A 23859-nucleotide genomic window follows, 5' to 3' on the forward strand; every position below is an offset into this window, starting at 1 on the left:
GAGAGAAAGAGAGAGAAACTCAGTGGGTGGTCAAGAATTTTGGCCCAAATATAGCGGTTGTCATGTAATTTGTGTTTTTTTCTTTTTATTTTTTAATCAAGAAACCAAGTCAGATCTTAACCCTGATCAGTACGCTTTTAACTCGTGCATGGGCTTTTTCCTAGTATTGAAAACGACTTGAGAAAAGAGAGAGAATAATAGTGGATAGTCAAGAGTTTTACCCGAATTATAGTGGGTGCCGTGTAATTTATATTTTTTTCTTTCTTTTTTTTTAATGAAAAAACAAGTCAGATCTTAACCCTCATTAGTACGCTTTGTAACTCGTGCATGGGCTTTTTCCTAGTGTTGAAAACGACTTAGAGAAAAGACAATTTACAAAGAAAAAAAAGCAAAAAACAAAAGATTTCCATAATGAAAAAGTATTAAGAAGAAAGAGGAGTGTTTACTCTACGTTAATTACTTCTTGCTGATGGTTTCCCAAGTAAACCACCAAGCTTGGGAAGTTAATTAAGGTAGTCAGAACATTTGTCACGTGTTAAATTATGGGTATGAATTATAAATTTTTATTTTTATTTTTTATGTGTGCCTTACTTAAGTTAGCTCTTTTTAATGGTCAAAATTTTATATAATTCACAATTAAATTACGTATAACTCACGACTTAACAACCTTAGTTAGCGCCAGCTAACACCTAATAATACTAAACGACCAAAATACCATCTCACAATATTAAATTACTAAAGTACCCTAATATTTCATTCTATGCTTGACTTTTAAGTGGGTGAAGGAGAATCCCTTCACTCATCTTCTTCCTCCATTATGCCAGACCTAATTCATCACCGTCGAAAACCATTGCTCTCCATTCTCCATCTTCTCCCTTACGCTTTGCCTGAACTTACCCACCATTGCCCCCACTTTTTTTCGTACTGAAAATCACCCACTACCTTCTCCTTGCCAGAACTCTGATTTTATATGATTTCTAACTTTCAATTCAACTAGTAAACCAAAAAAGAGTTTTTAAGTAACAAATTTGACGTGCATGGATACGCCAAAGACATGTTAGGCTTTGAAATTTGACATTTAGCTTTATCAACTCGTTTTATATAATAAATTGACTAAATCATTGCTTCATCAATATTCCACCTGGCAAGATGTTGATGGGAAAGCTTAATAAAATTGGGTTTTTTTTTTGGGCAATAGAAATTATTTTTAGTTTAAGGAAAAAGGAAATACAATTTCAAAAAAATTCTGAAAAAATAATAGCCATTCTTTTGTATTTAGTGGAAAAAGGACACTTATCACACCTTTTTGTTTATATATATTTTTTCTTTTCTTATTTTTTTCATAGATACACATCCTTTTTTCCCCATTTTAACATAAATTTTTATATTACCAAAAAAAAAAACAACATAATTTCTTATTATTACTCAACTTTTCTTATGTAGTATAAAATCTTTTCAACTTTCATATATTTAATTGTTACTAACTGTGCAATCCTTGGATGGTATGTAAGTGATTTTGTTATGATACTAAACTTTCAACATATTAAGAAAAATAACTTGGGTTAATCTCCATCATAATAGATTTTTTTCCTTTTTAAAATTGAGTTTGTATTAGATGAATGAAGAAAGCGATAAAAGCCTCGCATTACGGATAATGTATTTTAATACTTAAGAATCTTCATCTCTAGAGATGATAGGCTATCTTCTCCCAAGGATAACTTATTATAGACCACTTCGACCATTAAACACATCTTACGCATTAGAATCACTAAAAAATGAAACAATTATTAAATGACGGAAGAAAATAAAATCATTGCTTATGAGAATCTAGTTCATATATAAAGATTAAAAAATTTAAGGGTATTTTTGTATAAGTTATTTAACTATCATTTATTTCCCTTTTTTGGTTGAAAACTAACTATCAAATCAATTTATTTATCAAATCCGGTATAAATTATATCTGCCAAATACTTGATATTAATATATGTTAGGTAAGTTATTATCTTTAACTATTAGTTTATTTATACCAAAATTATTCCCATGGATGGTATCATATCTTTGGTGATTTATTAATACCACGGATTTTGTAGATATAATTTATGCCAAAAAAATTTGACTAATAAATTGATTTGGTTTGGGGTGACATTATTTTAAGAATGACTTTTAGCTTGACACTTTTACTAAAAAGACAAAAACTTATTGTGACACTAATTTTTCTTTTTTCGAATTTGTGACTTATTTATCAAATATGGTTCCACTGATCCTGTTACAGATAAGATGCACACACGTGTACGAGGTTGACATATCACTGCTTGTCACCCGGCTGTTTGGTTGGGACATGTCCCGTTGAATAAAACCAATAATGAATGCCTCATTCACACTAAGACAAAAAAGGACATGCCAACATAAACGGAAATTGCTAATCAGGGATTCATCCCAAAGACAACTGGAAGAACAAACATGTGGGACTCTAACGGTTCTAAGAAATGTAACCTGCACATTATTGAACAAGGTCTCAATCCTTCGGTAATGACACAAACTTTTTCTAGATAATCTTTTAGCAGCTAGAACTCGCTTGGAATCCTAACTGATCTCCGACTGACTTAACCATCAGAGGCGGTTGCCCGACATCCTAGCCAGCCCGAATCTAACCTTCTTTTGCAGGATTCATTCTTCACTCAACTGGGATGTCAATCAGGACGTAGCTCAAATCAAAGACGCAACAAATCCTTCAATTTTTAACATCCACAATGACTGAACAAATAACATTAATGCAAAGGGTTATCAATGACAGATGCATTGATGTCATACGTATAAAAGATGAATGTTCCGTTCCCGTAAAAGAAGGTGGTATTGATTATCTTATGCAACGTGCCATGCAAAGACCATCCCCTCCGTAGAGAATATTTCCTCATAATGAAATCATACATACATAATTATTATCTAAATTTTATTAAACAAATATCTAACCCTATGATTAAACCTAGGCTGAATCTTAAGTGGGCTTAGATCAAACATATTCAAAAGAAAGCAGTGTCAGAGCAGATCAACTTTGAAGCTCAAATTAGATTAAGAAGCAACACCACCACAAAAATAATAAAGCTTTTAATCCAAATGCTAAGCGAGATAGATTGGACATAAAAAGAAACAATAAATAAGAATGTGTGTTGTTGCTCTGCATTTAAATTGCCAGGGTGTAGATAAGATTCATATAAATACATTTTCAACAAAAACATATATTTATATTTTTATATATTCTTCTCCTAGTGACATGTGCCTCACATGCTCCTTCCTGGACATATGAAGGTAAGATTTTCTACTTAAATCTTTGATAATTTTTGTAAGAAAGTGTCGACGAGATCAAAATTATTTTCTAATTATATATTTCATTCCATACATGAATGAAGTCTCTCATTGTCTCCATGTGGAGTGAAAACGTGTTCAGTTACCAAAGAATTAAGAAGCCACCATATAATAATCGTTTTATATTCTAATCGTCAACTTCCAAATTTTAAATAATAATGGCTAAATAATAATGGAACTAAATTTTTATGAATCAACTTGTTTTTAAATTATTATTATTATTATTTTCCCGAAAGGGATAGGACCTTTCAATAAAGTTCTACTGTACTTGCTCCATATATCTCTTCATTCATTTTTTTTTTCCTCATTGACAAGACTGGGAAGAACACAAGGTATCTGAGAGTTGGAATAATCATAGAAGGGAAATAGTCCATTCTGTCCTTTCAAATAACTTGCATATGCCTAGGTAGGGAGTAGATGCCTTGTTAACATTTATCAATATCATGTACCTACCTCTATTTAACCACAATTTTTTTTTTTTGTCTCCTTTCTCATGCAATAATGATTTAGAAAACGACATTGGTTTTTAGGATAATGTTTAATTTGATTATGTTTATTCATTGTTATGTTTTGATCTGAATTCTTGTACCCGATTTAAAAGAGATTTACATCTACATATTTTGGTGGACAATCTAAATGACCTGTTTGCGGAGATCTGTTGTTGAACATGTTTACTCGTTTGGAGTCTATATATATGTAGCTTATATTCGCCTATCACATTATTAAGAGATTTGAGATTTTTTATTAGGGTTTTGGGTGAGAGTTCTTGTAACGTTATTCTTAGCGATTAGTTGTGAGATATCTTTCTGTTATTCTTCTACATAGTGAAAAACTTTTATTCTTCGCTCGTAGATGTAGCATACTATATCGATGTTTTCGTTTTTGTTTCTTTTTCGAGTTGTTATTTCATGGTGTATGTCATAACAATCCTGAGTAAATGTGTAACTATATAGAGAACTAAAGTATAATGAAATCTACAATAATTTAACGGTTAATCAATGCGAATAATTTGATATCTAAAGAGCAAATGATATTAAGGTTTTGCTTGTCAAGATATAAGTGGACAATTAATGAACGAGATTGGTAGTTGTCATGTAGAAAAATTGATTAATCATTGATGATTAGGGAATAAAGATCCAAAACATTGACTGTAGTCAATCTAGGGGTTGATCAGTCTATGCAAATAATAATAAATCTGGAAAGCAAATGATACGCGATAAACAAGTGAGACTCATTTGTTCACCAAAATGTAAGAGAGAAAATCAAACTACCATGACATGTTTTCTTTGTACACTTCCTAATTCAAAATCCCCCCCCCCCCCCCCCAATTATGTGATTTTTAAATAAACTAAAACCTTTTTTTTTTTTTTTTTTTTGGTAAACAACACTTTTATTCAAAGTGGGCAAGGGGTGTTGGAGAACATAATTCCACCAACCACCCAGTGGAAGACGGCCATGCTTTCGGGCCTGAAGTCGAAAGGGCCTTCCTAGCTAAGAGACCTGCAATTATGCAATTACATTAGATCTCCCAGGAATAAAAGTAGGGATACAATGTATGAAGTTATCCATTAAATAATGAATATCTTGGATCAAAGGTTCCACTACCATCGGGGGTTGAATCTCTCCTTCAAGGTACCTAATGATCTGCTTACAATCTGACTCAACTAGAATTGACTCATACCGGCATGCAAGGGCCTCCAAGAGTCCCCTCTAAAAGCAAGAATTTCACCTTCTTCAGCAGGATTATAGCTTTCAGGTAATGACAAAGCACTCAAGATTTTCCCCTATGCATCTCGTATAATAATGCATGCACCACCCTGTTTTGTACTTGCAACCCATGAGGCGTCTGTATTCACTTTCACAAAACCTCTTGGAGGAGGTTCCCAATTCGACCCCTCATTTTCTTCATAGTCCATCCCTCTAACTGTAGTTGGTTTGGCTGACTTCTGACTGTCCCAAAACTCTTGTAAGGAGTGGATTGCCATCTCCACTACTTCATGTGGTTTTCAACTCCGGTCTCCCATGATTCGATCATTTCTAGCTTTCCATAACCACCACACTACAAAGGAACTCAGACTTTTCATAACTTCTGCATCTTGCTTGCTCAACTTGCTATATTCCCTCCATATAGATATCCATTCTTGGAGAGATCTACATTTTCCATTCGAGAACCTCCAAGAGAGAGGAGAGCCAAACCATACACTCTTTGCAAACTGGCAATGTAGTAGTACAAGCGGGGTTGTTTCCTCCTCCAAACCACATTCTCCACATAATACATCTACTTCAATCTTTTTGGAATTTAGGTTAGATGTAGTTGCTAGACATTCATTACAAGCCCTCCATAGAAAATTCCTGATTTTTGGCCACATTTTACACTTCCTTATGTCTTTCCAATGTGCTTCCGTTAACTCATTCCAACTATGAGTTTTAAATGTAGAAGGAGTCTTTCGTTCCACCTCTTGTTGGTGTTGTACAAGAACTTTTATAGGCACTTTTCACTGAGAGTCTTCCATCTCTGCTGCAGCCCCACACTAGAGCATCTTCATTAGGGAACAATGCCAACTTGATGTTTAGAATTGCACTAGCCTCTTCCGGGGAAAACCATCTAATAATTTCTGTGTTGTTCCATGTTCTGGACTGTTGATCTATCAAATCTGCCACTTTTGAAACCCCACATTCATTCGGCTTTGTAGTAAAGACTTTGAACTTCTTTAGTGTAGGAATCCGTGGATCTTTCCAAACATCAATATGGTCTCCCCTTCCTATCCTCCAAATCAGCCCTTTTTTGAGTACTTCTCTTCCTTTAATGATACTTCTCCATGCCCATGATGGATTATTACCCAAGCGTGCCTCCAAGAAGGATGTATATGGGAAATAGATCTTCTTGAGGAATTGAGCCCAACATGCATCAGGTTGAGAGAGAAGTCTCCAACTATCTTACTGAACATAGGTTTGTTTTGCATTGATGGATCTTTGAACCCCACTCCCCCCTTGGCCTTTTCCTTGCACAATCTTTTCCAAGACATCCAATGTATTTTTGCTTTTTCCTTCGTCCCTCCCCAAAAGAATCTTGTAGCCCGGGCTTTCACCTTATTGTGGATGGAGGTTGGAATTTTCAAGTGAGAAGTGGCATAGGTAGAGGATGGAAGAGCCACAGTTTTTAAAAGAATTTCCCTACTGGTTTGATTTAATAGCTTGTGCGTCCATCCTTGGAAGCAACTCTCCGCCTTATCACTAAGGGAGTGAAATAATGCCACTTTAGATAACCCGAAATCCGTTGGTAAACCTAGGTATTTGGTTGGCCTTTCACCATAGGATACCTTTAGAATTTTTGAGAACTTACTCTTCATTTTTTGCAAAGTATTTGGGCCCAAGCAGACATTGATTTGTTGTAATTTATCAACTGGCTAGAAGCTTTGCAATAAGCATTGATTCCCTCTTTCAAAGCATGTACACTCTTCAAGTTTACTTCAGAGAAAAGTACATAGTCATCTGCAAACATCAAATGCGTGAGTGGATCCGTTCTTTTGTTGATGCTAATTCCTTTGATGTCACGTCTGTTCTCTCCAAGTGTGATCATCTGAGTCAAGCCTTTTGAACAGACTATGAAAAGTGCTGGTGATAATGGATCTCCTTGTCGTAGGCCTAAATAAACTAAAACCTAAATCTTGAAGATTTTATTAACTAAATGGGGAGAAAAATTTATTGTTGGATGCAGAGTTTGTAGAACAAAAAGGAGATGAATCCATGTTTTCTATTTGAATGAATTTTCTTTGAAAAACAACAACAACAATCGGTATTTATGGAATCGCCTTGTTGATCATGTATAATTCTGAATAAATGTTCGTAACTAGAGAACCGACGTATAATGACACCTACAATAACTTAACGGTTAATCAATTCGAATAATTGGAAATCTAAAGAGCAAACCATGAAGGTTTTGCTCATCAAAACATAAGCAAACAATTAACGTAACAATATCGGTAGTTGTCATGTAGAAGAATTGATTGATGGCTCATAATTGAGAAATAAAAATTCAACGAGATTGATTACTATCAATTAATGGTCGGTCCACGTGAGTAATAATGAATCTAACGTGCAGACGCTCATTCGAGAAACTAGTGAGACTCATTTGTTCACTAAAATTTACGAGAGAAAATCGAACCACCTAGATACTCTGTCTATTAGGAAAATCACGAATTCTCTTTGAAACAGAAACTTGACATGTGAGTAGAAAAAATCTATTTACAAAAATTTCCGTAAAAGAATATTAAAGCTGAAAACCTTTGGACCAATACATTCACAAAGGTGGTAAAATCGGCCAGCGGGATCGGGTCGGTCCGGTTTAGACTCAAAAAATCGTAACGGATGTGGTAAAGTCTCACAGCTAGAAGCTCCCAATATAAAATGGTTCTCTAAAGATCTCTCGCTGCTCAGTTTTTTTTTAATCTTTCCTATTTATTATTTTTTCTATCAATTTTTTCTTTTCTTTTTGCCCTATCGGTTTTTTTTCTTCTTGTTCTTTGTCTCTCTTTTCATCTTCTTCTTCTCTTCGGGATCCTGAAACTCCTTTTAACGAGTTTCAGAATCCGATCGACATCGTCGTTTTGCTTCGCGGAGAAAAACTAGAGGACGAAGAACAACGCAAGCACGGAAGTTAAGGTTTTCGTTATTTGAAACTTGCGGTATTGATCGATCGATAACTTCTTCTCTTAAAGACGTAAAAATGAGGTTATTGTTTGACATTTTTGTCTCGTTTAGACTTCTTTTTAGGGTTCCTTTTCTATTCCTTTTACAGATGTTGATGCTTTTGTGAGAGAAGTTGATAGTGTGAGAAGAAAGCTTCGGAGTCTGATCTGAAGTTTTACAGGCGTAATCACGGTTTTTGCAGGTGAGAGATCTGTCGCCACTGTTTTGTTTTCTAGTTATCTTTTCTTACTTTTTAATTTTCTTTAATGTTCCTATGATATTCTTACTCCGAAGATTTGAGATCGTTTTGTCTGTATGTAAGGAAGATGTCGAACGATTGGAAATGGAAGGTTTTCATGACTATTTTATTTGTTCATCCAATACTCCTTTTTTGTTGATCTAAATCAAGAAAGATTCTCCCAGATGGAAGAGAAAATCAGGTGTTCGATTTTATCTTGTTCTCAGCACCTTGATTCTAGACCTCTGTGAGATTGTATTTTTGGTTTTTTCTTTTCCGGTAGTATCTGTTTTATTGTCTTCAATCTCTGCTTTTTTTTCGCTTCCGCAACCGCACACACCTTCTCTCGCGTTCAGACGGGATAAATCTGTGGAGAGGTTGCTTAAGCGGTTAAGCTTCACCGTTGCACCAAGACAAGAGAAGGAGCGTTTCTAATTTTTTTGGGTGGAAAAAGGAGCTTTTTGAGGTTCGAGTGTTTTTCGCACCCCTCTTTTTGCTCACATTTATACCATTTTTCCACTATTAGTTTCCGGAGTTTTGTGTTGTTACTGCATTCTGTCACGTCCATCTCCGGTCGCGATTAGAAAAGAAGAATACTCAATTGCTCTAATAAGAAATTTGTAATGGCACCCCGGCTTTCCAAAACCGGCAAATAAAAAATTTCCTTGAATCCAATAAATTCATGTAATATTTCTCTTTTCTGAGCATTTTTGGTATTTGTTTCCGATTGTTGTTCATCTTTATGAAAATCTTATTTACTGATATTGTTTCTGAAGTCTTCGAAGCTCCAAATCTTGCAGAAGTGAAGAGAAATGGCGTCGTCTTCTAATTCTCCGTGTGCCGCGTGCAAGTTCCTTCGGAGGAAGTGCACACAAGAATGCGTGTTTGCGCCCTATTTTCCACCGGATCAGCCGACCAAGTTTGCTAACGTCCACAAGGTTTTCGGCGCAAGTAACGTTGCGAAGATCCTCAATGAACTCAACCCCGCAGAAAGAGAGGACGCTGTGAACTCCTTGGCGTACGAAGCAGAAGCGAGACTTCGTGATCCAGTTTACGGCTGTGTGGGTCTTATCTCAATACTTCAACATCAGCTGAGGCAGGTACAGATTGATCTCGCCAACGCGAAGAAGGAACTCGCAAACTACATAGGACCATCTGCGATGCTTCCTCTGACACATCATCCCTCTTCCCACCGGCTCATACCGGCGCCCCTTCCGCACCAAAACGCTTCTTCTAACCCTAATGGATATGGAATGTCTCCGATGGGATTGGGTCTGCCTCCAGCACAGGCACAGCTATTTATAAGAGAGCAGCAACAACAGATTATGGAGGCACAACAGATGGCCGCAGTGGTAGCTGCCAGAGAGCATCAAGAGATGATGAGAAATTATGCGCAGCAGCAGCAGCAAGAGGAGCTTGTCAGGTTCAATGGCGCCTTTGATGAGTCTGCCGTAACTGCCGCTGCAGGAAGTAGTACTGGTGGCTTCAATCAGATGAGTTCCGGTTTACCTTCTTCCCTAGCGTTGGCCTCATTCGATAACCCTTTTCAGGTCCAGCAAACCCAACGAGAACACCACCATCAGCAACACCCTCAGCAGAGAGCAGGGAGCGATGAGATTAAGAGCGTTGATCCGTCTTCTTAAACTCGGTTCTTCCTCTCTTCTCTCGCTCCCTTCGTCACCGCTTTCCTTTGTTCTCGGTACGCTCTCTCTCTCTCTTCCTCAATCGGCTTTGCACGTGTAACTACTATGCGTGCAAATGAGAATCTGGAACAATTGGACGTTGCATGTGTGCGTCATTTCAATTTGATTATTGACCAGAATGCCCCTGGTAGTGTTGCAGGTCAGAGTATGATTTTATATTCCCAGTATTAGAAAAGAAAAACTATTCCAAATATACTTGTTCAAACTTCAAAGTAGCAAAACTTTCGTTTTTAAAACATTTATTCAAGTACTCCGTACTGAATTAGAAGAAGAAATTTGTTTTTAAAATGGCAAATACATTGCATTTGTTTCATTTGTGTTTCTCAAGATTTTCATACCAAAACGTTGACGTTTTGGGAGGTTTTGGTCAATGCTCAGAGGTTTCGTATACATGTGGTGGTGTTGATTTCATTTTTCTTGGTTACCTTTTCGCCTTGTGTTCATTTCTCCTCTAATTTTACTGAAGTTTGCCGGGTCATTACCTTTACAGTTTCGCAATCATCACGTTTGCAGGCATCGCTTTGGAGTTTTGTCCCTTCTCTTAACCTATCTGGAGAAGAACTGTAATCGTTCTGTTTATTTTATCAAACAAAATTTCTGGGTTTTGTTCCGTGCTGCCTATAAACCTTTTCAAAATGGGGAATTGTTTCTTTTTCTTGAAAGTCTTGTTTCAGATCCTTTGGGGCTGGACTTCTTTTTTAAGAAACAGATGCTAGATTGGCTCGGGTGATTTAGTTCTTTGTGTTTTTTGGACGTAAGTGGATGCTTAATGCTTTAACTTTGGACAAGCTGTAGTGAAATTGTTTTGTATTTGGACCGTAGAAGAAGATTGGTCATCTTTTTCTCGAACTGAATATATTCTATTATACCAGCATTTTCTGCATTGTCCATTTCTTTTTCTTTAATTAATATCCATGGTCTCAGTATCTCAGGGCTTTTTTTCTACTGGAATCCAGGCAGTAAGAATGTGTTTGTTGTCACGCTGATGCAGGTTTGACGGACCCAAATCCATAATCATCAAAGACAGTCGAAGAAATAAAAGTGAAATCAACAAACAATGATCAGGAGGAGAAGAAGGAGAAAAAGAAGAGCTCGACGCATCTGATAGGAGGAGGAAGTGAATAGTAATGGTGGTGTAAATTTCCATCACCGATTAGTTTTTAGTTTTACCTTCTCGTTTCCTTCACCTTGACGTCAATGGCAGCTAGCTATCTTTTTATTTTTCTTCCCCATCTTCTCACTTATAGTATAAAACAATTAAAGCTGGTATATGGTAGGATTTTTGGGTAGCTTCCCGATATATAAACCCCAGTTTTTTCATTTTGTTCTTATTTTCGTTCTTGCCTTTTGTAAACGTTTTCGTTCTTGCTATTGAACTGCAAGTGTGAAGCAAATATAAGGGAAATGTGAAGACATGAAGTACATATATAGCGGAAAGGCAGATGTAGTAGTGAGATTTTCTTTCCTTACCCTTTTTTCGTAATGAATATCATCATATGAGAAACTCTTTTTTACTTGCTTTCCTCTTTCTCTGACTATCTGGTCAATGCCACCGCAATTAATACTATCTGATGACATATGGTTTTGTGCCTAGCAGGAGAATCAGAGAGAGAGAGAGAACCCTCCCAGTCCCGGACTCCCAGAAGAGAAACCATGGTATGATTTTCTTTACACCCGAAAATGGGATTTCCTTCTCATGAATCATGATGATGAAAAACATGAAGCAAGCAAGTGGTGACTACCAGTGATAAGTCACAACCTGAATAGACAGGAGATCAGGAATATTTCATTTCACTATTACTCTTCAGAAAAGTAGATGAAGGGATAGAAGTATGTGATGTGATAGAACTTAGTCTTTTCCATTACATATACATAACGTACAGTGTGTTTGCAGACCTACGTGCTTAGCCTCTGAGTCACTGACCCAGAGTCCCAGAAACATCATCTATCAGAACCACACGTCTATTGACCCCACACAGTCCCTAAAACAGAGTCTCAGATCCTTATGGCATGGATTCTGGCTACCTTGTTTCAACACAGTTGCCAATTGGTCCCTCCCTTTTCTTTTTAAGATGGTAAAAGACAGAAACACTATTCCCTCCTGTACTCCACCCTATCCTACCCATGTGATCTCTCTATAATTTATTTTAACTTCTCTCTAACTTCATTAATCCCCATCACCACCTTTGACTCATCTGTTCAAATCTAAACTTCTCTCCACCATTTCACACTGTTTTCCCTTTTGAATATCTTATTACTTCAGGCTGTGTTTGGATGTCTGGACAACAACAGAAACTCTTCTCATTATTTATATCCAAACAGTGTTTAGTGAGATAGATCAAGAAAGTGTGGATTGGAAATGGGAGACTTTGTCTCTAATTTTTATGAAATTTATGGGGACCATGAAAATGGAAGGAAGCTATAGGAAAAGACCAAAGAGACATGGGGGTGATTTTACTTTTGGGGTGAAAGATGCTGAAATTCATAGAGTATGGGGGTTTGCATGAGTGGTTCCCATCCACGAGTTAACTTGAAAGAGTTTTGCCAAATGACTTTCTAGACACGGATTCCCACAAGGGCTGAGTATAGAAAATCGTCAGGAACTAGGAAGTCAAATCAAACTGCTTTTGGTTTTCAAAATCCGTAATCTGAAAACACTTTTGATCTGATTGAAAGAAGAGAAAAAAAATCATTATTATTATTTTTTCTGGGGAGGCTCAAATAATAAAATTTGTTATTGTTATTTGGATTTGAATGAGTGATGGATCACCGGAAGCCATTGTCAGGTATTCAGGGGGCGACAAAAAGGAAGAACTTATGACTCTCGTGGTAACCCCACCCTCTGACACGTTGGAAGCTTCTTATCATTTCAAATTTACCAGCCTCTTTTTCTTTCTTTTCCCCCACGACTTCATGCTTGAATTATGATTTTGCAGAATGGATTTAGTGTAAGGTCTATTCATCTCGTTTTGTAATTTCATTTCTTTTCATCTCTTATAAATCTTACAGAGGACAGGGACCATTATTCAAAATTTTCTTACTATATGTCCTGTAAAAAAGATTTGTGAATTCAAATTTATCTACCGTGACATGATTTACAACTGAACAATAGTTAGGGTGAATCATTAGTGAAGCTGCTACACCAGTGGCCAATCTTCTTGTTCGTCTTCCACTCAATTCTTTGGTTTCTTACATGCTTAATCTATGTAGAATTGGATTTGAAGAATAAGTTTATATAAAACAAAAATTTCCCCAACTTAGTGAGTTCATTGTATGTAGATCGAATTGATTAACAATCTTTATTATCATAATGCTGTTTGCTTTTAAAAGTCTTTATAAGTGTTAAATATTTTCAAGGGGTAATTTTGAATTCCTTCTAAAATCTTGAAAGCAATTTATAATACATATGAATGTTTTTGAGTGAAAAAAAAATTTGTAAGTATGAAACCAAATCCAACAGATGGGCTACGTTTCATGCAGCCAGATTCCATCTTGATTGTAGACAACAACATGAATATTGAAATATATTTTTATAAAATGTTTTATTGCTACAATAGCACGTAGAATGGTTGCGTGTGTATCTTTGAAGATATCAATGGCATATAAATAAATTAATGTTTCAGTTGAATGACTGTTTGTTGGATTAAGAAGCTACACATGCAATTTAAAACTTCATATGATTTTATTTACAATTTTCCTCTCATCCTTTTTAAGTGAACCACCTGACAACTTGAAATTATTTAGGTGAAGACAAATATAAAAAAGAAAATGAAAACAAAGTCAATTGAGAAGACAAAAGTAGAGGTGAAGACGAAGACAAAGATGAATACAATGGGGATTATGTTAGTGCTTGGAATTATGTCTAACTTGTTTTACTGACTAAGTACACGGCTCAATCATAAATGCCATAACAATGATTCTTCATTGCTTCTTAGTAATATAGTGATTCTATATGACTATATTCTTCAACCAACCTTTGTATTAAATGATGGTGAATTTACTCAAAATGCTATATATTTAAGTCTTAAATATGTGATCATCCGTTACACCACTATAACCCCTATTACAATGGTTTCAACAACTTACATACTTGACCAATGGTCAAATGCATCTAATTTCATAAATTTAGTACAAATCATCTGTGGAACTCATTTATCCCTACAAGTAAAGAATGGTAACACTTCCATTATAATTTTGGAATCATACATTTTCCTTTTTGCTAATGTAATGGAAGAAAGCAGCTTGATAAATTCTCATGTTAGTCTTGATGCCTACAACCTAAAGATATGGTGATGATTCCCTTTTCTTTTTTTTTCTTTGTCTAAATTATAGAAATCATATTAGCCATTCTAAGAGAAATCTCCCAGTTGAAAAGATATATTGTTATGTATATAATAAGGTGGTTGTAAGTAGTAGGAAGTTTCGGCGAAATAAAAAACGAAGTGAAAAACCAATATATATTGACTGAAAATCGCTAGAAGATTCCTTGAAAAATCGTTAATTCACGAACTGGTGAAAATAGCCCTAAACTTCATGATATCTCTTTCTTTCATTCGAAAACAAAGGTAAAAATCGAAAGTAATTGCAGAAAATAAGCTCTAAACTGGACGAATTGTCTGATGGCCGGAATGAGCAAATTCCGTTTCTCCCTCTTGATTCGTTTTCATGCGAGTGTGTTGAGTTCTCATGGTGCTTCAATGACTTGACCGCTTCACCTCGCTTGCTCTTTGGAGTTCTTCAAGCCTTTTCTTCAAACCTTTTAATGTGAACTCCGGCGACTTCCATTATTCCATCTCCAAGAGAAGATAAAAAAGAACTACATAAGCACACTTATGGAATAGCCGAATAGGGCATTGGCGTGGGTTTTATGGAAACCCGTGAAAGTTGAAACTCTCTCTCCTTTTTTGTCTTTACATCACACATTAGTTAAGGTTAAACCAACTTATCTCCCTTGTGTTTTACATCACACATCAATTAAAGTTAAACCACTTTTAGCATGACACATCACGCACAAGTACTCACTAAATAATAAATGACAATTTGCGTTGGAAATGTTGGTAATAAATGACAACTTGCCCTGCAGATATCGGAGATTTCGTTGATTCGCTAATTTTGGCAACCAACGAAAGGCGAAATCTTGTAGCACATTGGTTGTAACACAACCAAACTTTTGAAACCTCTAGCTCCCTAGACCCTTTTGCCAATAGATCAGCATCTTTGTTTGCTGACCTAGGAACATGTTCAATATCCACAATCAAACATCACAAAAGAGGCTTGAATGCTCTCAGAAAGGAAAGAACAACAACAATCTAAGGAATTATCTTTCCCTAAGAGACTTATAACAATTGAATTACAATATGATCGTAGCCTAATATTTTTAATTCCAATTGTACCAGCAATTTGGAGAATATCCCTGATAGCTTCTAACTCCTTATGGGCTGCTGATAGTGCACCAGCCAAAAACTAAAAAGAAGCAGGGTAAAAAAAAAAAAAAAAAAAAAACCGTGCAGCCACGACCGGAATGTGGGCCCATGTGTACAGTCGAATGGCAGGTCCAGGCCCAACCCATAATAGACCATAGGAAAACCGGTTGTGCTCCGGAGAGCGCAGAACCAAGCGGAGGAGAATAGCAGAGTAGGAAATGGCGAGGTGGTGGAGCGGCGCCGCAAGAGGGCTGAGGAGGGCCGTTTCGTCGGTGAAGCCTAGGGTTTCATCCTCATTATCGCCTGCAACTGCATCCTACCACACCATACAGGCAATACCAAGAGATTACACAGGTAACAGAATCTCCGCCAGGGACAGAGCCCAAGGAAGAATCCCCGCCGTCATCTTCGCCCAGCAATTCGAAGAACTCGACCCTAATAGTGGTACCATTAGTGGTGATGGTAGTAGAATTAGCACAACGGTGTCAAGGAAGCATCTTGTTACCACTGAGAGGAAACAGATTCGTTCCATACTCAAGTCGATAGAACCTCTCTTCTTCTGCTCTACAACGTTTCAGCTTCAAATTCGTGCTGGAGCCGGTTCTTCTCACCTCCTCGAGTCCGGAACAGTCCTTCCTATAAAGGTAATGCACACATGACTAAATCCTTCTGTGGGGATGTTTGATTCATCGATCGGTTGATCACACGTTTTTGCAGATTCATAAGGATGCAGACACTGGGGAAATCCTAAACCTGGTTTTTGCTTGGGCTCATAGTGGTTCAGTGTTGAAAGTTGATGTGCCGATCGTTTTTAAGGGAGAAGATAGTTGCCCAGGCGTCTTGAAAGGTCAGTTAGCTCTCCCATTCTATATTGTACTTGTTTTAAATACAGTTTCTTGTATGGGTTTGTTATTTGTTGCATTTATTATAGGAAAGATGAGTTTAAACAAATAAAAATTCGTACTTTACTCATCATATTCTTAGTTTTGAGATGGGTAAATGAAGATGAAGTATATGGTGTATCAGTTTAGTTAAATTAAAATGGACACTGAGGTGGTGAAAATTGATGAGAGGGAGACAATAAAGTGAGTACTCTAGGTATTTGGACTCAACCATATGGCCATAAAGGGTGATATTTCACATAGAATTAAAATAAGAGTGATCAAGTGGAGAGGGGAGTCTGAAGTATTGTGTGATTGACATATTTATTTAGAATTTAAAAGAAAGATTTTGTAGGATATTCATGATCAGCTGGAATGTTCTGTGGAATGTTAGTCAATTAAAAAGTATCATATAGATAAACTCAATGTAGGAGAGATGAGGGTTTTCTTGAGGTGAATGCATGGTAAAACTAGGAAGGATAAAGTTAGAATAATCATATTTGAGCTGATTTGGGAGTAGCACTGATGCTATGATAAACAACAAGACAATTGTTTGAGGTTGCATGGTCATGTTCAATAGAAGCCTTTGAATGCTCTAGTGTGGAGGATTGATTTGTTTCAGATTGAAGGAACCAAAAGTGCCAATGGCAGACCAAAACTGACCCTAGAAGAAGTGGTGAGGAAAGGCATGAACAGAAGAGACCTTGTATCAAGTATGACCTTGAATATACTGTTCCCTGTCTTCGCTGCTTGGATTATCTTCTGTTGCTCTATCTGTTCTCTCCTTTCTCTTCTACTTCACAGGTATTGGTTTCTGATCCCAATTTGCTACAAGGTATCATAGGTATGAAGGAGAAGTAAAAACATATCTAAGCTCTCCCTTTGGCCACCTGCTTTCTGATTCCCAGCCCAGCTCTCTTGCCCCCCACCCGCCACTCTATCTCTCTTACTCAAACTCTCTCCCCCTCTTAGCCCAGCCCACAACCCTCTTATTCCCTTCTACCCAACCCTTCCCTCTTTGGTCCTTTTGTCTTCCTTCTCCCAGCATACCCCACTCTCACACCCTAGTGCCCCTTCCTCCTCACCTAGGGATTTCCAATTTCCTCAAGTCCCTAGCTAGGCCCTTCTCTGTTACTTGTTCCCCCTCTTTGCCTGCTGGTGACCAGTTTCTTATGTGATACGGAGGCTTTTGAGGGCGTTGCTGACACTGGAATGCTGATCCCTGGGCTCACTTTGGATCAAGGGAGTTGGAGAAAAAGTAATTTGACTGCTGAAGGGCGCTGCCAAGTTGATGGCAATTTAATTGTAGACTTCAAATCCCTAGGAAAGAAAAATTAATAATAGAGAGGACCACTAGGCTTTGAGGCCTTTTGTCTTGTATTTGGTCTTAGCCTAGTTGTGATTTAGTTTGCTTTCCTTTGCTGTTTGCCCTCTTGTTTGCCTTCAGGTGGTGCCTGTAGTTGTGTTTTCTTTCCTCTTCTGGCTGGGCTCTGGTCTGGCTAGCATTTGTATTCCCCCCACCGCTTTTCTTTCTTTCCTTTGGTAATGAATTCGTTATTCATAAAAAAAGATTAAACATATCTAAACTCTATTTGGGACAATGTACCTTGAGCTTATTCCGTCTTTACCCCCATATTCTTATGCCCTATAGTTTCTCATGTCTTCCAATTTTCTTTCTGCTTAGTCCTTCATTCAGTTTCATTCCAAAGGGGTCCTAAACTGTTGCCAGAATTCACAGAATTGCCATTGGTCTTTTATATTTGTAATTTTACTGCTTTGGTGGGCCCTAGATCATATCACATTGGAGTTTTAATATATTTTTTTTTGAGGCACAGATTTGGTTAAATCTGGCCTACCATGGATTTTATTAGCTACCACTATTTTTCATGTAGAATTTTACTGATTTTGGTCTTTGTTACTGCTATTCTTTGTACTACATGATTGTTTACTGCTTTTTCCCCATTATTTGTCCACATGTATTGCTACATGTGAGGGGGAGATTAAGGTTATCATATGGTACTTGAAGTGAAGAAAGAGGAGTTGGGGAATAATTACTTTTTGGTGTAGAATTAATTAATCAAAAGGCTGGACTGAATGGACTAGCACTCGACCAGGCCAGCTCAAGCCAGCCCATTCAGCCTAGCTGGTCTCTCTAATGCAGCCTAAGTATTGGCAGTCCAAGCAAGCAGCAACTATTCCGGATCACAAAACAGAACCACTTCTGATCAGTTTTGGACAAGTTTGTAGGGCTTATTCGGAGGGGTTACTTGGGTTTGGGGGTTCTTTGCAGTGGAGCTTAAAGGAAAGATCTGATAATGGAAGGAGGACTGATTAAGCTTTGGGATGATTTCAGTGACTCTTTTTTTAAGGGTAGTTGAGTCATAATAAGGATTCTATATAGGTCAATGGCCTTTTAGGGTTCAGATAAAGTTGAGATTGGATCAAATGCTTGGCTTAGGTTGAAGGTTTCTTCCAAGAATCAAGAAATTCTAATGGCGGGAAGGTAGGTTTGTAATTGGACAGCACTTGGTGAAGATGTAGTACAGATGTAATGTTTGCCAACCAGAAAATATAAGTAAAATAGACTTGGTTGTTGCCTATGTGAGAAACTCCTCATGGAGTACTTGATTGACCAACAATAGGAATGGCTGCCCAGCACCTTCAAAGGTCCCAGGCCTGAGGATAATGGTGCCCTAGTCCAAGTCAGTTTCACTCTCCCAGAGAAGAAACAATAGCAATCTCTTTAAACGTTAGTTGCAATTTAATTTACCAATATCACTTTAACTCTTCCAAAAAGGGTTCCTTATAGAAGCTTATCAGCCGTGCAAAGGGAGTCCTGTAGGGAATTGGAAACCAAAACAGAAGGGGACTCTCTTGCTTGGGAACAATAATATTCCTACAAGATTTGTGAGGCTCAAGATCAGGTTACATTGAGATTTTATTCTTGGAAGATTTAGAAGCTTAGTTTAATTTCTCTTTTAATAACCATCAGTTTCTAACTCTTATGTTGGCTGAACCATGAAGCCTACTTTTATTCATGTTATTTATTCCATAAGTTGCTGCTTTCATTAGGTTGCTATTTCTTCTTAAGTTTCTATTTTCAGTTTTAGAAATTTTCTATATCTTGTAAAGCTTTACCAAACTTTAACTGGGCCTTTCTTGCAGTAGAATATTAAACTTTTGGAAAGCATGAAATTTTAGTCCAAGTTGCCATTGCTTAGGGAGTAATCCATGCTCATCAACTGAGATAGCTGTGGGTAAGAGAGCCAGGGCTGACCACAACTTAAACAAACAATCAAAGACATCGTGGTAAAGCAAATAAAAGATTAGAGGGAAATAATGATGAAAGAGCTACACTGCCGTGTGAAATTGAGGAAGGCATGCAGTTAATGAGATAATACACAGTCAAGATAATATCAGCCCAGAAAGGTTTTGTCACCTTCATGTCAAATAAAATAGACTGTGTGAGTGCTAACCTCCATTAAATGTCAATTCTTTCTCCCTACCACACCATTTTGTTGTGGGGTGTCATTATCTGACTATAAATGAGTAATTCCCAGCTGAACCAAAAATGTAGTAGAGGGATAAAAAATAGGTTCTTTATCATTATTGCTACAAAGATGTGAAGGTGCATTAAACATTTAAACTGAGTCTTAACCTCATTCACCAAAGCACTAAAGTGGAGCATAGATAAGAACAATTTTCCACAAAAGTAATGAAAGCCAAATTTAGCAACAACTGGACGAGGACCCATACATCTGAGTGAATTATTGAGGATCGGTGGTTAAACCATTAATTGACTATAGGGTGGTAGCTTGGTATGGAGCTTTGTCACTGTTCATATGAACAGTTTTTTGTCCTCTTTTCTTCATGTTTTGTCCTGTTGCAGCAGTCCATGTTGACTGGACAAAATTGGGGGGCATGGGGGCCTTCTAGTCAGACCAGCTGGCTGGTTTGAGCTGGCCTTTAAAGCTGGCTATGAATTGGTTTAGCTGGTTTCCAATCTGTACAGGTTCTACATCACTGAATCGTGAACTTCAGTGCATTCTTCACTCCATAGATTATTCACCACCAACTAGGAGGCCTAGTTCTCTATCTAAAAACATGAACTAATCCTGAAGCACAGCATAGGGTGCTCCACTCTCTTCAAAGAAAAACTGAACGAACTCTCAAACCTTGAAGGCTTGAACTAATATGAATCAGCCAATGCTATTGAAACCTTTAAAAACCAGAGACATCAGACAAGATACTACAAAAGTTTTAGCAGTCGCAGGAGATCTTGATCTGATATAGTCTAAATTATAATAAAGGAAAAAAGGAGAACAAGAGAAGAAAGGAAGAACAACCTTGGGGCCCCACTATCAGAAAGAGAGGAACAACAATGAGAGATAGGCTTGTGTAACAAGTGGAGGTTCAAACTATTGTTGGATTTCCTACCTGTCCAGTATACATTCACTAAAAGGAACCAAAGGGCACAATTGGTAAATAACAGAAAATAAAACATAATGCCTAAATCTCACCCAACATATGGTGAGACATTGCTTAGTCTCTGATAAAATTGTTCATGTACAGTCACTCAGTACCCGGAAATCATTGAATGGCTCAAATAAACAAAATGAATAAATAAAAGGCTGCACTGGTTGATGTAACATAAAAACTGTTCATCAGTTGGCTGCACACTTCTCTGAAATAATTGTTGGTCCAAATAATAGTTCTTGTTGGACTTGGACCAACATTTACCATGTATCTGGATTCACACTCTACTCTTAAACAACAAAGCAGTACACCTTATTGTTTTCCTTCCTTTTTTAGGGGTTTCACCATTTATGACAACAAAAGGTGTGATGCAGGAGCATGACAATTTAGTAAATATTTTATTATCAGATAGGGTTACTTAACTCACTTTGTCCTTTTATTGAATGGATGGTTAGTAGAACCATCCATTAGCCATCCATCGGGTAGAGATTGAATAAAATTTAGAATGGTTACAGTATTTTAGAAGTAGCTTCGATACAGGAAGTCTTTTAGCTGTAAATATTTGAACAGGGCAGAGAGGAGACACTTTTGGATGTTATTTTTAAACTCTATTAATCTCCTTCCTCCTTTGATTACCTGCAGTCAAGGTGCTTGGTTGCCCTGTTTCATTTGAAACACTTTGAATGATGTAGTATGACTGGATTTGATCTTGTCTCCAGACTCTCCACATCAAATAATCAATGATTTTGCGTGTTTGGAAAATTAAGCATCACCCTCCCCAGGGGAACCTGTGAAAATGCAGATGAAGGAAACCTGACTGGACATTGGATTGTCAACGAAGCACTTGGGTCAGGATGCTTGTTGATGCTAAGTGCTTCAGGAAATGCACAGAAGTGTAAAATCTGTCTGGTTTATTGCATTAATTCCACCTGTATATGCTGACTGTTTGCTGGGTTGGCTCATTATGATTGCTATTGTTAATTAAGAGAAGGAATTTTTTTTCCGTTTACATGTCTCCGCCGTTAATTAATGGGCTACTTATTAGCCATAGTTGTTGTAACTTAAACAGTTCCTCATGATACATAATTACATTTCCAACTTTGAAAGCTTATCCTCATGGAATGAATCATAATTAGAAGTTTAAAAATTTTAAGGTATAAAAGTTCCTTTGAGACAATGGTGTAGAATTATAGAAATAATGGCAAATAATTGGTAAGTGATTAAATTTTAACACAATAATGTTTTACAAAACATGTATGAAAAGAACAACAATAGCTGTGCTTTGGCTTCCTATGGATGACATAGGAAGTCACTGTGGGTCTTTTTCTGTTCTAGCCATGTGGAAAAACATAATTCATGGATATCCTTTAAGAACATGAAACTGTTGGAAAATGGTTGAAGCCAATGCCCACACATATGGGAATATATCATATATGGTTGAATTTAGCTTTGAAACTTGACATCTGGCCACTCTAGACCACCACTAAGGAAATCAATGGTCACTGCTGCATGACCTTTCTGAATCTCTCAATTGATTGGGCCAACTTGGAAAGCCATCCTCTACTGTTGTTAGTCTTAGTGTATTCAAATTTTCTTTTCTAATGTCAACAGATGTTTCATTGAAGTCCCCCTTCTCTCCTCTCTGTTGGGTCTTTTCTTCTTTTCCACCCCCCCCCTCTTCTCTTCTTTTTTCTTCCTTGGTAATTGTTCTATCAATTGTCCAAGGGAAAGGCTGTTTGTTTGTAATATTGTTAGACTGCTATGACTTCAAGACAAAATTAGATGGATCATTTCTGCAGCTATAGGTGTATTTTATTTATTTTATTTATTTTTTTTTGTTGGTTGTCATATCTTGTAAGTTGTTATGCACCCACACTTGTATTATGACTTTAGTGTGCTTGGAGCCTTGGACTGGCTACACTATGTATATGCGTTCCTATGGTTACTTTTACAGGTCAGACTTTTCAACTTGATGATGGAGACTGAAAGACTGCCTTTATGGTCTGGAATGGAGCTTCATGTAGAAAACTTTTGTTCCATGCTGCAATTATCATAGACAACTTCATTTCTTGGGTTCTGGTTAAATCGTTAATCCATATTTTGGTTTGCAATTTTCATGCTTTTAACTATTTTATATATATTTTTGTTCCCCAATTTTAAAATTGTTTTTGCTTTTGTTGTCTGAATGCATTTTGTGGTCCCAATATCTTGAAGTCTTGATTTACTCATTTCATGTGTGGTTCTTTTTCCTATGACTGATTCATGCTGTATCCTTCGTCTCTGCGTGCAAATAGGTGGGTATCTGAACAGAGTAAGGTCTAGCTTGAAATACCTCTGCCCCGCTGAACACATTCCGTCAAAGATTGAGGTGGATGTAAGCAACTTAGACATTGGAGACAAAATTCTCGTGCATGACATTGAAGTCCATCCATCACTGAAGCTTTTAAACAAGAAGGAGACAATGCCCTTATGTAAAATTGTCGCTGCACAGACCGAAAGATCAGTGTCGGCGGATAAACTTACAGCATAGTCAAGGCTTATGGCACTGCAGATAGATGCTTTCAGAAATAGTTGCCACCTCGCGAATAGGGAAGTTTGCTTCCTCTTGAATTGGTTCTTGAAACGCATGGTGATTCAGAATGCACCCAGGAACAGCATTGTGTCTGTACTCATTCAATGTTTGGTTAGTTATTACCATGTTCTCTGGATGTACTTGAGTTGCGAACAGTATTTGTTTTTTCAACATCAAACATCTATGAAATACCCATACAGAATTCCTGAGATTGTATGAGTTACCTAGCACAAGATTTAACGGTTTGAAATTTACATCTTTGGATCAACACTTCCCTTTGCGTACATTCTTTTTTAGGTGAGATTCATCTTTGAATATTCTAGTGATGTTTACATGACTATCATTTTTCTAAATTTTTCATTACAACAAATTAGGAAATATCAGTAGAGAAAAAACGCATGAAAACCAAAGAATTAGAGGGAAAAGAGTATAAGAAAGGACACTTATGTTCATTGCCATTTAGGAGATTTTTTTTATTAAAAAGAATTAAGTAAAAATTGATAGAATATTATTG

At 37.0% G+C, this 23859-nt stretch overlaps 2 protein-coding genes across 7 annotated transcripts; both read left to right on the forward strand.

Moving 5' to 3' along the window:
- The first annotated feature begins 7823 nt into the window (after positions 1–7823).
- ASL1 (ASYMMETRIC LEAVES 2-like 1) lies at positions 7824–13463 on the forward strand. Of its 6 annotated transcripts, XM_089156155.1 has the most exons (6): positions 7824–8048; positions 8162–8254; positions 9091–9989; positions 10985–11440; positions 11591–11649; positions 12780–13463. In XM_089156155.1, exon 3 carries the CDS (start codon positions 9103–9105, stop codon positions 9931–9933), a length of 831 nt encoding a protein of 276 aa, XP_089012281.1. In that variant the 5' UTR covers positions 7824–8048; positions 8162–8254; positions 9091–9102; the 3' UTR covers positions 9934–9989; positions 10985–11440; positions 11591–11649; positions 12780–13463. The 6 variants fall into 6 exon arrangements, with proteins under 6 accessions (XP_089012281.1, XP_089012277.1, XP_089012278.1 ...); XM_089156151.1 differs by having other exon boundaries at positions 10985–11649; XM_089156152.1 differs by having other exon boundaries at positions 10985–11443; positions 11591–13463.
- A 2116-nt stretch (positions 13464–15579) lies between these two features.
- On the forward strand, positions 15580–23777 carry LOC149014931 (Ribosomal protein L25/Gln-tRNA synthetase, anti-codon-binding domain-containing protein). The gene is made up of 3 exons (XM_089156114.1): positions 15580–16060; positions 16134–16263; positions 23068–23777. Exons 1-3 carry the CDS (start codon positions 15635–15637, stop codon positions 23301–23303), a joined length of 792 nt encoding a protein of 263 aa, XP_089012240.1. The 5' UTR covers positions 15580–15634; the 3' UTR covers positions 23304–23777.
- Positions 23778–23859: the final 82 nt, after the last annotated feature.

Source organism: Hakea prostrata, chromosome 5 (genome assembly GCF_041222555.1).
Source record: "Hakea prostrata isolate BN-2017 chromosome 5, UWA_Hpros_2, whole genome shotgun sequence".
NCBI lineage: Eukaryota > Viridiplantae > Streptophyta > Magnoliopsida > Proteales > Proteaceae > Hakea > Hakea prostrata.

What these genes read in the sequence shown, in the direction of transcription:
- LOC149014931 (XM_089156114.1), top strand. Translation starts at nt 15,635, where the DNA reads ATGGCGAGGTGGTGGAGCGGCGCCGCAAGAGGGCTGAGGAGGGCCGTT. An exon ending in GAACAGTCCTTCCTATAAAG is followed by an intron (nt 16,061 to 16,133) that starts GTAATGCACACA and finishes ACGTTTTTGCAG; the next exon opens with ATTCATAAGGATGCAGACAC. An exon ending in TTGCCCAGGCGTCTTGAAAG is followed by an intron (nt 16,264 to 23,067) that starts GTCAGTTAGCTC and finishes GCGTGCAAATAG; the next exon opens with GTGGGTATCTGAACAGAGTA.
- ASL1 (XM_089156154.1), top strand. Translation starts at nt 9,103, where the DNA reads ATGGCGTCGTCTTCTAATTCTCCGTGTGCCGCGTGCAAGTTCCTTCGG.